The 14,902-nt window shown below is 43.5% G+C and overlaps 1 protein-coding gene across 2 annotated transcripts; it reads left to right on the top strand.

The window, feature by feature from the left end:
* On the top strand, positions 19-14,540 carry MRPL15 (mitochondrial ribosomal protein L15). 2 transcript variants are annotated; one of them, XM_021088564.1, is made up of 6 exons: positions 19-340; positions 7,633-8,181; positions 8,952-9,106; positions 10,073-10,238; positions 12,931-13,054; positions 14,025-14,540. In XM_021088564.1, the coding sequence occupies exons 2-6, from the start codon at positions 8,074-8,076 to the stop codon at positions 14,360-14,362; spliced, it is 891 nt and encodes a 296-aa protein (XP_020944223.1). In that variant the 5' UTR covers positions 19-340; positions 7,633-8,073; the 3' UTR covers positions 14,363-14,540. The 2 variants fall into 2 exon arrangements, with proteins under 2 accessions (XP_020944223.1, NP_001230457.1); NM_001243528.1 differs by lacking the exon at positions 19-340 and having other exon boundaries at positions 7,792-8,181; positions 14,025-14,529.

Genomic DNA, 14,902 nt, shown 5'->3' with positions numbered 1-14,902 from the left:
GGCTGACCTCTTGGCCCGCGGGCGCGCATGCTCCGTGCGCCGCCCAGAACGCGCCCTCAGGCCGGGCCGCGCGGTCTGGCCAGGCCTCTCCCGCCCAGGTGACTCCCGGAAGGGCCCAGAAGGACTGGGCTTGGGAAGCTTCGGCATCTTTCCACTGGGGGCCACACCAGAGTGCGGTGGATGGTTATTCGCCTCCGTCTTTAAACTTCAGCTGGGGCAGGAAACACTCAGCTGTCACCGAGCTTCCGCAATTTACTGATGGACGGATATTGTACAGATTTAGCTTCCAGACAGCACGACCCCTTTTCTACAGCGGCCGCTCCTTGCTGATCAACACATGGTAGGACCTGGGAGAGGAAAGACGGAAACACAAAGGCCAAATGCCCTGCCCTTCCGAGATGGCAAGCTTCCACTGGAAAACCCGCAGTCTGAGCGCTGCTTTATCTGGGGAGTGGCTGTGGCCCATAGCCTGGGAGATGGCCCCTCAGCCGGCCCTCGCGGACCGCCCTGAAAAGTTGCGGGGGGTGGGTGTCATTATACCTATGATTTTGGCCCAGGTTTACCTGCCATCAAGCACACATCTTGGTACAAGTTTGCTGCCAGTCAGGGGGAGAAGATAATCGTATTTAATGGTTCTAGTGTTTCTCTAAACATCGGAAGATGCAAGAGTTTGGGTTCACGGAGTTCCCTTGTGGCTCAGTGGTTAGCAAACCCGACTAGCCTCCACGAGGACGTGGGTTGGATCCCTGGCCTCGCTCAGTGGGTTAAGGATCCTGCATTGCTGGTGAGCTGTGGTGTAGGTCGCAGATGAAGCTGGGATCCCGATTTGCTGTGGCTGAGATGTAGGCTGGTGCCTACTGCTCCGACTGGACTCCTAGCCTGGGAAACTACATACCGCAGGTTCCGCCCTAAAAAGACAAAAGAACCCCCCCCCAAAAAAAGAGTTTGGGTTCATAAACATTTTTACCTGAAAAGTATCTATCTGAAGGCCATGCTGCCTGTTTTCCCAGAGCCCAGAGGGTCTCATTCCTGATCTCCACCCTGAATTCCTTGGTGCCTAATGACTTCATTCTTGTAGAACCAGAAGGCAAAGGGACAGTTTTCAGTTAGAATGGAAAACCTTAGAGGATATATACAATCCGTTAAAAGAGAGATAACAGGCCCCAAATGGAGTCACTTGTGCTAAGGCCACATCGTAATCTAACCAAAGCTTACCACCTAACCTTATCCCAGTTTCAATCTCTGCTAGGAATGCAAATTTAAAGTCAGTCTGGAATTTCCCCATCAGCACTATTGAGGAGATCAACCTGATAAGACCTCTTCCATCCCTTAAAAAAATGAGGTAATTTGCTCTTTACAGGTCTTCCATTGGCACTGCTCCTCAGAGCTGGATGGGCAGCTTCCTGATTCATAAAAGTTGAATAAAGCCAATTCAATCTTTAAATTTACTCTGTTGACTTTTTTTTTTTTTTTTTTTTTTCTAAATAATCCTTAGGGAGTTTAGTGTAAGATAGGGAAGGAAGCTAGTGAACAAAGATCTTTAAAAACCCAGTTTAGGAGTTCATGTTGTGGCTCAGCGGAAATGAATCTGAGTAGTATCCATGAGGACGCAGGTTCGATCCCTGGCCTCGCTCGGTGGGTTAAGGATCCGGTGTTGCTGTGGCTGTGGAGTAGGCCAGCAGCTACAGTTACGAGTAGACCCCTAGCCTGGGAACCTCCATATGCTGCACCTGTGGCCCTAAAAAGAAAAAAATAAGTTTAATTCACATGATAACCAGAATACTGAAGGTAGGGGTCTTATTCATACTGGGTTGTTTTTTGTATTAATAGCCACACCAGGCAAGTTCCCAGGCCTGGGGTTGAACTTGAGCCACAGGTATGACATGCATGCAGCTGCAGCCAGTGACACCAGATCTTTTAACCCACTGCACCAGGCCTGGGATCAAACCTGCACCTCTGCAATGGCCCCAGGCACTGCAGTCAGGTTTTTAACCTATGTGCTACAGCAGGAACTCCTAGCCATTTTAAAAGTATGCAATTCGGTAGCATTAATTGTTTTTTAATCTTTACCACTATTTCCAAAACTTTTTCTTCACCCCAAACAGAAACTCTTTATTTATTAAGCAAGAACTCTCCATTCTACCCTCTCCTTAGCCTCTAGTAATGTCTAATCTACCGTCTTCATGAATTTGGTTATTCTAGGTATTTTAGATAAGAGGGTTCATACAGTATTTGTCCTTTTGTGTCTCACTTATTTTCTTTAGCATAATATTTTCAGGGGTCATCCATGTTGTGGCATGCATCAGATCTTCGTTCCCTTCTATGATTGAATAATATATAAATTTGCAGGTATACACTCAATTTTATTTATCCAGTCATCCATTAATGGACACTTGGGTTGTTTTCACCTTTTGGTTTTTGTGAATGATGCTGCAGTGAACATTGGCATACAAATATCTGAGTCCCTGCTCTCAATTCCTTGGATACATACCTTTAGTTTTCAATATTTGACCATGTGTCTAAATATAAACGTCCTTTCAAACACCCTGAACTTTTTGAGCTTCTTGGATATGAAAAGTCTTTTATAGTATTTGGGAAGTTTTCAGTCACTACAGAGTCAATATTTTTCTGCTCCTCTTTCTCCTGTCCTTCTATTACTTCCATTACACAAATGCTGGTATTTCTAATGGTGTCCCACAGTTTTCTAAGGCCCTGCTCATTGTTCTTCTTTCTTGTTTTCCCTTTGCTTTTCAGATTGCATAAACTCCATCAATCTATATTTCACTTCTCTGATTCTTCCATCTTTCGGCTCACACATATTATTGTGCCCCTCTACTGAGTAATCATCTAGTCACATCTTTGATGGTCTCTCCAGAAATCTGTTTCATTTTTTTGCAATATAGATAGGCTGAGAAATTTCAAAGTCTTCAATTTTGTTTCCTTTTCTAACATGTACCTCAAAACTCTTCCAGCCTCGATCAATTAGCCAGTTCTAAAGCCATTTCTACAATTTTAGATGCTTGTTTGAGCAGCACCAAATTCCTGGTTCCAAAGTTGGTACCATTTTTCACCATTTAAACAGTTGTTTTAGAGTTCCCACTGTGGCGCAGTGGGTTGAAGACCTGGCACTGTGTCTGCAGTTGCTGCTGAGGCTTGGGGTTGATCCCTGGCCTGGCACAGTAGGTTAAGGAGGACCAGTGTTGCTGCAGCCATGGCATGGGTTTCAGCTGTGGCTCAGATTTGATCCCTGGCCCGGGAACTTCCATATGCCCACGCTTCCATGTGACCTGGGTGCAGTCAAAAAGAAAAGAAAAGATTGTTTCATTGGAGAAATGTTCTTCCAGGCTCCTTACCACACCATTCTGAAAGTCCTATCTTTATTATTTTTGAGTCAGCTTGGATAGTTTATGTCTTTCAAAAAATTTTTGTATTTCTCTGAGTTTACTGGCATAAAGGTGTCCACTAGATTCCATATCACTTTTAATGTTCAAAGGATCTGTAGTGATGTCTCCTCTCTCTTTTGACACAGCAGTTTGTGTCTTTTTTCTTTTTATCCTTATGGTCTTACTCGAGTTTATCAGTTTTATTTATTTCAAACAAACCATTCTGGTTTAACTGGTTTTCTTTTTTTGGTTATTTTCTTTTAAAAATTATTTTGATTGCTTCCATTTCTTTTTCTTGCTTATTTGGATTTATTTTGCTCTTCTTTTTTTGGCCATGTCCCCAGAATGCGGAACTTCCCAGGTCAGGGGGTCAAGCCTGAGCCACAGCAGTGACCAGAGTCATAGCAGTAACAACGCAGATCCTTAACTGCTAGGCCACCAGGGAACGCCTATTTTGCTCTTCTTCTAGCTTCTTGAGCTTTAACCATTGATTTGAGAACTCTCTTTTCCAATATGAGAGTTTAATGTTGCAAATTTCCCTCTAAGAACTGCTTAGCTACATCTTACAAATTTTGATGTCATGCTTTCATTTTCACTCTGTTCAAAATATATACCTTCAAAAGATATCTATGTTCAAAAGATATATATAGTCTTTTTAGGGCCTCACCTGCAGCATATGGAGGTTCCCAGGCTAGGGGTCGAATCAGAGCTGTAACTGCTGGCCTACGCCACAGCCACAGCAATGCAGGATGAACCGTGTCTGCAACCTACACCGCAGCTCATGGCAATGCTGGCGCCTTAACCCACTCAGTGAGGCTAGGGATTGAAACTGTGTCCTCATGGATGCTAATCAGATTTGTTTCCACTGAGCCACAACAGGAACTCCCAAAATATTTTAAAATCTATTGTGTAATTTCTTCTTCATCTCCTAGATTATTTGGAAATATGTTTAGATTCCACATATACGGAGTTTTTCAGATATCTTTGTTACTATTTTCTAATTCAATTTTGCTGTGATTAGAGATCACAGTTTGTGCTACTTCAATTCTTGATCCTTGGTGGGGTTATAATATAATCATGAAATAAACTTTCACTTAGAAAATGCTAAAAATTCCTTTGTATCATTCAGCTCAAATGTCCCTTCAGAGACAATCCTGAGGCACTCTCTAAAAGCCCCCACAAATACCAATCACTAACACAATCCCTTGTTTGTCTTCATGGAGCTCCTTACTCTCAGAAATGGCCTTATTTATTTGTACTTGTTTATTGTATTCCCCCCTCCTACCCCCCAAAAAAAGACCCCAGGAAACCCCATGGGAAGACCTGCCTATTTCATTCACAGCAGTATCCCAGCATTTTGAGGACAGAGAGACAGGAAGGAATCAGTTCTAATTCTTACAGGCCACGGCAAGAAGTTCGTATGTTATTCTCAGTGCGATGTGGAGTCACTGAAGGGTAATGAGACTCTGCCTACTTTTGGAGGATGGACTGGAAGGGGGCAACAGTGGAGATGAAAACAGATCAGTCAGTGGACTGTAGCACTGTTCTAGGCAAGATGAAGATGGATTGAACCAGCATGGTGTTTGTGGATCAGAGAGACAGGTCTCGTTGTTGTGGGCAATAGGGAAAGAGAGGCACCAGAAATCAATCTGTATTGAGAGACTGTCAAGGCACCGAGACAGGTGGGGAAGTTGATTTGGGAGTGTAGGAGAAAGAGGCCCTGCCCAAAGGACTTGAAGTTACACCACCTTTATAGGGTTCACCTCATTCCTTTACAATGAGGAGTCGCTACTGACCAGGGCTGGAGTCAGGATGCATAATAAGTAGTTGCTGAGATGTCTTCTTATTACAGGGTTTTCTTAGTGTGATTTAAACAGGGGCTAGCACAACACTTCAAGCATGCGGATGCTTAATAAATATTATCCTGGAGTTCCCATTGTGGTTTGATTAAGAACCCGAACCTGAATAGTATCCAATACCAGCCTTAGTGGGCTAAGGATCCAGTGTTGCTACAAGCTGGTGGAGTAGGTCGAAGATGCAGCTTGGATTCGACCCCTAGCCTGGGAACTTCCATATGCTACAAGCGTGGCCCTAAAAAATAAAATTATCCTGCATTAATAACAATGATGTAAAACTTCTATAGGCTTAAAGGTCGATGACTTACTCACCACACACCCTTAATTTACATTCTTACAACAGAGATGAGACTCACCAAATTATTTTGACTGCTTTATAAGCTAGGGCAACATGCTGCATTACTGGATAAACAAACAGGTAGCCTACAATTAACTGCGAACTATTATTATTCCCACTATTAACCTATGCCCACCAATAACATTATACAACCTAGCCAACAAAGAAAATCTACTTCCTGGAAGTCAGCACGCTGTTTTATATATCCTGTATCTCTTTTATCCAATAAAATTTTTCAATGATAAAAAAATTATTGGCGTTAACACTCACCCAGGAGCTCATTACTTAGTACAATGATTTTCTGATTAAGGGGAAATATGGTGTGTCTTTCTGTAGGCAGTATTTTGCAACATGTTTTGCAATTTTCTTCCCAGAAGTATGAAATTTTTAACAAAAAGATGATGAAATATATTGAATTGAAAACACTTAAAGGCAGGACCTAGCTTCTATTTTTTTCCACCATATTTTTTCTACACTTTTAAATAGAGTCTGGACTTTATCTTCATATCGTTTTATAGAACTCACATATCTGTATTTTTCTTGATTTGTGTTATTAGAGCTATAAGAGGCTTACTTTTTTTTTTAACTTTTAAAAAATACTCAATTTTGGAAAGTCTCCTCTACCTCATTTCAAACAATCTGGGAGCAAGATCTTGTTTGACTTTATCTTTGTACGTTTTTCAGTAACAAGTTCAGTATCTTGCTCATAAATATTGCTTAAATAAAGGAGAGAATGCAAACTCTTCTTTTTTGGCAGTTTTTTTATACTTGATTTAAAATGACTTCTTAAAGGTTTAAAAATAGATGTAGTGGAGTTCCTGTTGTGGCAATGAATCCAACTAATATCCATGAGGACGCAGTTCGATCCCTGGCCTCACTCAGTGGGTTAAGGATCTGGTGTTGCTGTGAGCTGTAGTGCAGGTTGCAGACTCAGCTTGGATCTGGTGTTGCTGTGGCTGTGGTATAGGCTGGCAGCTATAACTCCAATTTGACCCCTAGCCTGAGAACTTCCATATGCCATAGATGCGGCCTTAAAAAAAAAAAAGGAAGTAGCTGTGCTCCACAAAGTTATTTCTTACTTACACTAACAGGAACAGCAGGAACAACACCCCAGACAGTGAAACAAAAAAAAAAAAAAAAAAAAAAAAAAAAATTAGAAGAAAAAGAAAGAAGCATGGTCTATATTACACTCACTTAAGACAAAAATAGGGAAGCTCATATTTTATTCAGTGAAAATGTTACGTATTTTGTGCTGCAGATATTCAGCTTCATGTTATAAAAAAATATTACTTATGTAATAGGAGCCAAAGTACAAATCTTGTCTCTGCGGCTTGCTGAGATCTTAGTCCAACTACCAACCCTGCCAAGTCTGTCAAAGGTGATAAAACATCTACCCCACGAGGAGTTGTTTAGTTGAACAAAATGAGGCTGAATCAGCACGTGACTGACATACCAAGCACTCAGCCTGGCTCCTTCATTATTAACAGCTTTTGAGTTAGTATCTCAGTGACTCAGTCAAAGCATAACAGAGGCACTCAGACTGGATGCAGGGTTTTGAGTCTTTTTCACAGTTGCTACTAGCCAGCCATTGCAATACCTAGACCTCAGGTATTCTTATCTCACTGGTGCCAACTAAAAATTGGCACTAGCCATCTGTCTCTCCTAGGATTGTTAGTAGCCACTGCAGCTGCTGAGCTTCAACACATACTGAAAGCATGGAGATCAGAAATGTGCTCTGGGAAAAACTGGCAGAACAACTTTCACATAGATATTTTCGGGGGATTTTATGAACCCAAATTTTTACATCTCCTGTCTAGAAAAGCCGTAAAGTCATTAACCATGGTATTTGTTCCTGATGACTAGCAGGAAACGTCTGCCAAAACGTGTGCTTGATTGCACGTACCCCCTTCACTAAAATCGTATACACTGACCTTCCCCCTACCTCTTCAAAGCAGTTCCTCAGAGGTCCCTGAAACGCTGTTTCCCAGACTTTATAGTCATTTTGCCCCAAATAAAACTTAACTTCCAACCTTTACATTGCACAACTTTTTTTCAGGCCATAGTGTATACAACTGGCCCAGCGCAAGCTAGTGCTTCAGCGTCCAGGTGATCTTATTCTGCACTCCACCTGGAGCTCAGAGACAGCCCTGCTTCTAAGGACCAGACGTTGTGACAGCACAGGCCAGGGACTCCTACACACAGCGTTTTCAGTGCCTGCCTGGTGCAGCGCAAGAGAACGCTGCACATTCAGAGCCGGGGTCGGGGCACGACCTCTCGAAATAGCCCAGCCCCAACCAACTGAAAACAAAGCCGGATCACGCCGCTACGAGGTAGACATGGGGAGACACGTGCTGCCTCCAACGCGGAGCCGGCTCCCGGTGTGCCCCGCGGCAAGCGGCGCAGCGGACTGACAGCACGACAGGGGCGGTGCCGCGGCCGTAAAGCAGCGTCCCAGATCACGTGGATCGGCGCCCTTGCGGCTTTTGCGGCACGGGTTATGGGCGGCCCCGTGCAGGGCGGTGGGCCCCGGGCCCTGGACCTGCTGCGAGCCCTTCCCCGTGTGAGTCTGGCCAACCTGAAGCCGAACCCGGGCTCCAGGAAACCGGTAAGGCTGCGGATGTCGGCGCGGTGGCGGGGTCCTGAGGGTTGTGAGTCCATAGGCTCTGGGAGGAGGGAGGGGCTGCCGGGCCCCAGGTCTCCTTGAGTGACGTGGGAAAACCTGACCACGTGGTTTCAGTTCTCTGCAAGGTTCGGGTTTAAGAGCATAATTATTTTACTATCGAGGAGCGAAATCGCAGGAGTTAAAAACGACTGTCTCGTTAAGACGGGTTTTAATGAAGTTTTTTCCATTGTGTCTTTATCTTTATAGGAAAGATACTATGTTCGATGTTTCTTCTGTAAATCTCTGAGCTGTTAGTGGACGTACTGTCACTTTAAGAACTCCTTGATTTCGTGAAGTGACAGGAAATTAAGTTAAATAAAATACTATATATGGGCAACAGTGGCATATTTACAATTAATTTCAAAATAAATGCACTTGAATATTACATAAATTTTGCTAGTCGTGGATGTTTAATTCTAGAATTTTCTTCAATTCCCGCCTGTCATAGAATCCTTTTTCTCATCTCATTCTTGGAACTTTGCCTTTGAAACACAACTTGGTTGCAAGAATCAGCTACGTCTTCAGAGGCAAAGCTGTTAGTGTTGAGTATTTGGATTTCAGGGCAGCCAGGATGGTGTCTGGAACCTTGTAAATTTGGCTATTGCTAGCTGGTTGGATGAATGAAGGGCATAACCAAAAGATACAGCACAAAGGTGAAATATGATTTAAACAGATGCGTGTGTGGATCATAAAACATTCCTCTTTCCTTGTAGGAAAGACGACCAAGAGGTCGGAGAAGAGGCAGAAAATGTGGCAGAGGCCACAAGGGAGAACGGCAGAGAGGAACCCGGCCCCGATTGGGCTTTGAGGGAGGCCAGACTCCATTCTACCTTCGAATCCCAAAATATGGCTTTAATGAAGGACATAGGTAACTTTGCTTTGCTTCTCAACCTGAAAATCTCTAATTCTTACTGAGAATCACCTAAAAATAGCTTGGTAGAAATTTAAATCCACTTGAAGCAAACTTGCTCCTGTTGCTGTGACCCACTTTTGGTAATGAAACTTAGCCTGATTTAGTAGGGAAAAAAAAGCCAGACTTTGCACTCAGACCTGCCAAATGGAGATACTTACAGAGCCTGCTCTTGAGGTTGTTTAGCACAACAATATATATAAAAATCTGGTCCTCTATCATCACCCAATACATGATAACTACCATTACTTTGAGTTCTTTTTTTTTTTTTTTGTCCTTTCTAGGGCCGCTCCCACAGCATGTGGATGTTCCCAGGCTAGGGGTCAAATCGGAGCCGTAGCTGCCAGCCAGAGCCACAGCAACTCGGGATCCGAGCCGCATCTGTGACCTACACCACAGCTCATGGCAATGCCGGATCCTCAACCCACTTGAGCAAGGACAGGGATCGAACCCGAAACCCCATGGTTCCTAGTCGGATTCGTCAACCACTGAGCCACGACGGGAACTCCCCTAGCCTTGTCTTTGACCTACACCACAGCTTATGGCAATGCTGGATCCTTGACACACCGATCAAGGCCAGGGATCAAATCTGTGTCCTCATGGATACTAGTTAGGTTTATTACCCTTGAGCTGACGGGAACTCCCTGAATTCCTTTAGTGAATAATTCAGATAGTGTGTTAAATTTTTCAGTATTTGTTTATATGTGTGAGTGAAGTAAATGCTTAGGCCAGTAATTTTTAAGGAAACAAAGTAAGTACTTAATGGTTTTGTTTTGTTGCCAAAATTCAAGGAGTATTACATGTTTATAGTATACTCAGGAGTTTCATTAAACCATCTAAATTGAGGGAGGAAAACATAGGACAAAGCCTTGGATCTCACAGGAAGATAAGTCTGACTGCGTTTTCAACTTTCTTGTTCTGCAGCTTCCGACACCAGTATCAGCCTTTGAGTCTCAATAGACTGCAGTATCTTATTGACTTGGGTCGAGTTGATCCTACACAACCTATTGACTTAACCCAGCTTGTCAATGGCAGGGGTGTGACCATCCAGCCATCTAAGAGGGATTATGGTGTCCAGCTGGTAGAGGAGGTAAGTCTGGATTCAAGTTTTTGGAATTACATAGAAGCCTATTTCTGATTTCCATTCAGTCCACATGCTGCTGCCTTTATTTTGATCCCTTTTGAGTTGTGATAACCATTATGTGGTGGCGCTTGTGCTCTGCTCAGTTGTGGTTTTAGAAAGCTGCTGGCTCTCTCCGGTGGGACAGTGGCAGGCCATTCCCTGGTCCTGGAATGCTCTTCTCTGTGTCTGTTCTCCTTGCTCTCTCCCTCCCTTTGACCTCCATTCAGATGTCATCCCAATAGGAAGATCTTTCTGACATCCTTTATAAAGCAGCCATAAGCAGCAGCCTTACTATGCCCAGGGGGCTTTTCTTTGAACATATGAACACCTGCCACTTATGAATGAGTAATGCATTTACTTTTCATTGCTTTCCTGACAGCAGTATCCGTTCTTTGAGAGCAGGTGCTGTATTTTCAGTATTAGAACTATTGGCCATGATAATCACTTAATATTTATGGAAGAAAGGAACGTTCTTTTTATTTTATTTTATTTTTTATTTTTTTGAAGGGCCGCATCTGCAGCATATGGAGGTGTCCAGGCTAGGGGTCAAATTGGAGCTGTAGCTCCCGGCCTATACCATAGCCACAGCAACACCAGAACGTCTGTAACCTACACCACAGCTCATGGCAACACTGGATCTTTTAACCTACTGAGCGAGGCGGGATCAAACCCACATCCTCATGGATACTAGTAGTCAGGTTCTTAACCTGCTAAGCCACCATGGGAACTCCCTCAAATCCAGTTCTAATTGTACTGAAGAGTTTTCTATTCATAGAAAATGGCCAGGAGTTTTATAAGCAAGTGAACCTGTACATTGTTAATGAGTTGGTAGCGTAATATAAGGAAGTGTGTGTAAGTAACTTCGTGCCCACTAGAGGGAAGCCTGTGTTTACAGGAAAAGAGCAGATTCCTTCAGAAGAGTAAACTTATGGATAAAACCTTTCCAAATAAAATGATTTGGGAGTTCCTGCTGTGGCACAATGGGATCAGCAGTGTCTCTGCAGTGCCAGGATGCAGGTTTGATTGCCTGCCCAGCACAGTGGGTTAAAGGATCTGGCATTGCTGCGGCTATGGCCTGGAGTATCTGCAGCTTGGATCTGGTTCATGGCCAGGGAACTCCATATGCCTTGGGTCAGCCAAAAAAAAAAAAAAAAAAAAAAAATTATTTGAAGAGAGAATACCAAGTACACAATTAAGCCCCAGTATTCTGCTTCGGTGTCTAAGGTGTAGGTTAACATGGAAAAACCCATGACCTCACCAGACATTAAACTGCACACCCCATCAGCTTTCAGGCAAGTGTCTATTAAACTAGCAAAACTCATTCTGAAATCCACACTGGGGTGGTGGTTGAATAAGTATTACACATCATTTATAGCTCTGTAAATTGGTTGACCTTTTTTGGATTTCAGGTTTGCAGTAAGTAGTGGATAATAAAACTGTTTTGATCTCTCAGCATAAAATTACCAATTTTGGAAAATATGTTCTCAAAACAACAGAATAAGACATTCCTAAAAATACTCCTGATGCTGAGAATATAGAAACTAACTCCAGTGCCCTATGATAGGGAATTGGTTAAAGAGCCCACTAAAACAGACATTGGCAATCTAGAATAATAAAACAAGGGAGTTCCCGTTGCTGCGAGCTGTGGTGTAGGTCGAAGGTGTGGCTTGGATCTGATGTGGCTGTGGCGTAGGCCGGCAGCTACAGCTCTGATTAGACTCCTAGCCTGGGAACCTCCATATGCCCCAGGTGTGGCCCTAAAAAGCAAAATAAATAAATAAATAATAAATAAAATAATATGACAAGACCTTAGTTTATTGAGTTCAAGGCATTGATTATAAAATGCCTGCCGGTATCATAGATGGGAAAATGTGAGAAAATGTGTCTTAGAATTGGTGGAATATTTTGAAATTGGGAGCCAGCTTGTTTCAGCCACACTAAAATAGCAAAAAAATTTTTTATCACTACCAAAAAACCGGTAGTGCCACTGCCTTTCTATTTTTGTCAGAATCTCTTTTGAAATTAAAGTAAAATATTGTATGTTCTAACTAAAGTGATCAAAGCCAGGACTTTAAAAAGTTCAGTAGGTTTTTATTGTTACCCTCTCTGCCTCTTTCCCTGGAGGGACTGAGCTGCCCAAGTTCAGCTGTTTCGTCTTGTGCTAGTCCTTGCCCGCTTGCCCCCTTCTTTCACCGTCTGTCCCTTGGCCTCTCGCCTTCTTATGGATCAGGAAGGTGAGTTTGTATCTATAGCACACGCATAATGTTACGGTTAGGAACGCAGGTGCTGCACCAGACTCCTTGGCTTTGCGATCTCGGGCAAGTTGCTTCACCTCTCTGTTCTTCAGTGTCTGTGATGGTGTAGCATTGATTCTGTCAGTTGAGGGTTGTTTGAGGATTAAACAGTCTAATAAAGTGGTGGGAATGGGTGCTTGTGTTGGTGTCTGCCGAATACATAAAATCTATTAATCACCCCTGCTCAGGGAGTGAATATTGGTAAAACACGTTGGCCTCAGTGTGGAAGAATTTGGTGTTTGATAGGACCTGGAAGCAGAGGTATTTAAGGGAGGAACAGCTGTTACATTGGGGGCGCCCTGGAGGAGAAAAGAAGCCTGCCCTCCAAGCCAGGTGCTCACAGACCTTGTTTTGATGGGTGACAGGGTGCCGACACCTTTAAGGCGAAAGTCAATATTGAAGTACAGATGGCTTCAGAGCTGGCCATCGCTGCAATCGAGAAGAATGGGGGTGTTGTCACGACGGCCTTCTACGACCCGAGAAGCTTGGGTAAGCTTGTCCTCTCTGGGTCCTGAGCTGACAGCCACACGAGGGTTTAAATGCTCTCACGGCTCTTGGACTGACTTGCTGTTCAGACACCTTGGTTTTCTGCTGTGGGATTTTCTGTTAGCAGTGTGGCTGGTGGGGCTGTCTTCTAACATGAAGTCATGTTAGCCAGTATGTCATAAAAAGGAGTTGGGTTAAAAAAAAAAAAACCCACCAAATATGGGGTTTAAATATAACATTCTTCATGCTTAGAAATTCACCAGTTGTTGATAACCCAGGAGTAACTTTGACTTTTAAGAGCAGATGTTTGAAAAATCAAGTGTTTCTGTTTGCTTACTTAAGACTATTTAATAAAAAAAAAATTTTTAGAATTAAGTTCTTCTCAGAAATATTAAAAATTAATAATTAAAAGAACATCATTATTAAAAGAAAACTGTTGGAGTTCCCGTCGTGGCGCAGTGGTTAACGAATCCGACTAGGAACCATGAGGTTGCGGGTTCGGTCCCTGCCCTTGCTCAGTGGGTTAACGATCCGGCGTTGCCGTGAGCTGCGGTGTAGCTTGCAGACGCGGCTCGGATTCCACGTTGCTGTGGCTCTGGCGTAGGCCGGTGGCTACAGCTCCGATTAGACCCCTAGCCTGGGAACCTCCATATGCCGCGGGAGCGGCCCAAGAAATAGCAACAACAACAACAAAAAGACAAAAAGACAAAAAAAAAAAAAAAAGAAAGAAAACTGTTAAGTATATAGCCAATATTTGCATCTCTCTCTTTTTTTAAAAGATTTTTATTTTTTTCTGTTATAGCTGGTTTACAGTGTTCTGTCAGTTTTCTCTGTACAGCAAGGTGACGCAATCACACATACATACAAACATTCTTTTTTTCTCACATTATCATGCTCCATCATAAGTGACTAGATATAGTTCCCAGTGCTATACAGCATGCATCTCTCTTTTTTAATTTAAAATTTTTTTTAGAAATTCTGTGCAAACCTGTTCCGTTCTTTCTCCGGGGACAACCCATCCCGAAGCGCATGCTCCCCCCCGAGGCGCTGGTGCCATACTACACTGATGCAAAGAACCGCGGGTACCTGGCGGATCCTGCCCGATTTCCTGAAGCAAGGCTTGAGCTCGCCAGGAAGTACGGTTATGTTTTGCCTGATATCACTAAAGACGAACTCTTCAAAATGCTCAGTACTCGAAAGGATCCAAGGCAGATTTTCTTTGGTCTTGCTCCCGGATGGGTGGTGAATATGGCAGATAAGAAAATCCTAAAACCTACAGATGAGAATCTCCTCAAGTACTACAGCTCGTGAGCTCCTTCCAAGAGAGATTGTCAGAGCACTGGGGAGTGGCCGGAACACACGTCTTTCCCGTGGCATGTGCTTAACTGTAATTCTGCAGAGGTTGGTGTGTTTGGTATAATCCTCTCTCTCTTTTTTTTTTTAACCTAAATTAAAATAAATGTACGGTACCCCAGGAACTGGATCTGTGTGCATTCTGTCTCAAAGGTATAAGCTTCCTGGTACTCTGCCCAAGGAAGGTTGGAACTCTTAGAATGTTTCTGGCTGAGTTTTCCATCTTCCCATCCGGATCTTGTCATACCTGATGCAGCTCAGGGTGCATGGGCAGGTGGGATTGCGGGGCAGGCCGCAGGGTCCAGCTGGGGAGCCTTGTAATCAGCAGCCACGAGGAAGCTCTGCCACCCAGTGTCCAGACATCAGGCCTTCACCTCGGGATGATGGCGATGTGGGACGTGAATGTAAGACCAGGACTGGTCGGTAGCTTCTCAGTAGTTCAGAATTTGCTAGCAGAGTTGAAAGAAGAATCCCACGTGAATTCAGTTTCTCAGTTGT

Source organism: Sus scrofa, chromosome 4, assembly GCF_000003025.6.
Source record: "Sus scrofa isolate TJ Tabasco breed Duroc chromosome 4, Sscrofa11.1, whole genome shotgun sequence".
Taxonomy (NCBI): Eukaryota; Metazoa; Chordata; class Mammalia; order Artiodactyla; family Suidae; genus Sus; species Sus scrofa.
This window is presented reverse-complemented; position numbering and strand designations above follow the sequence as displayed.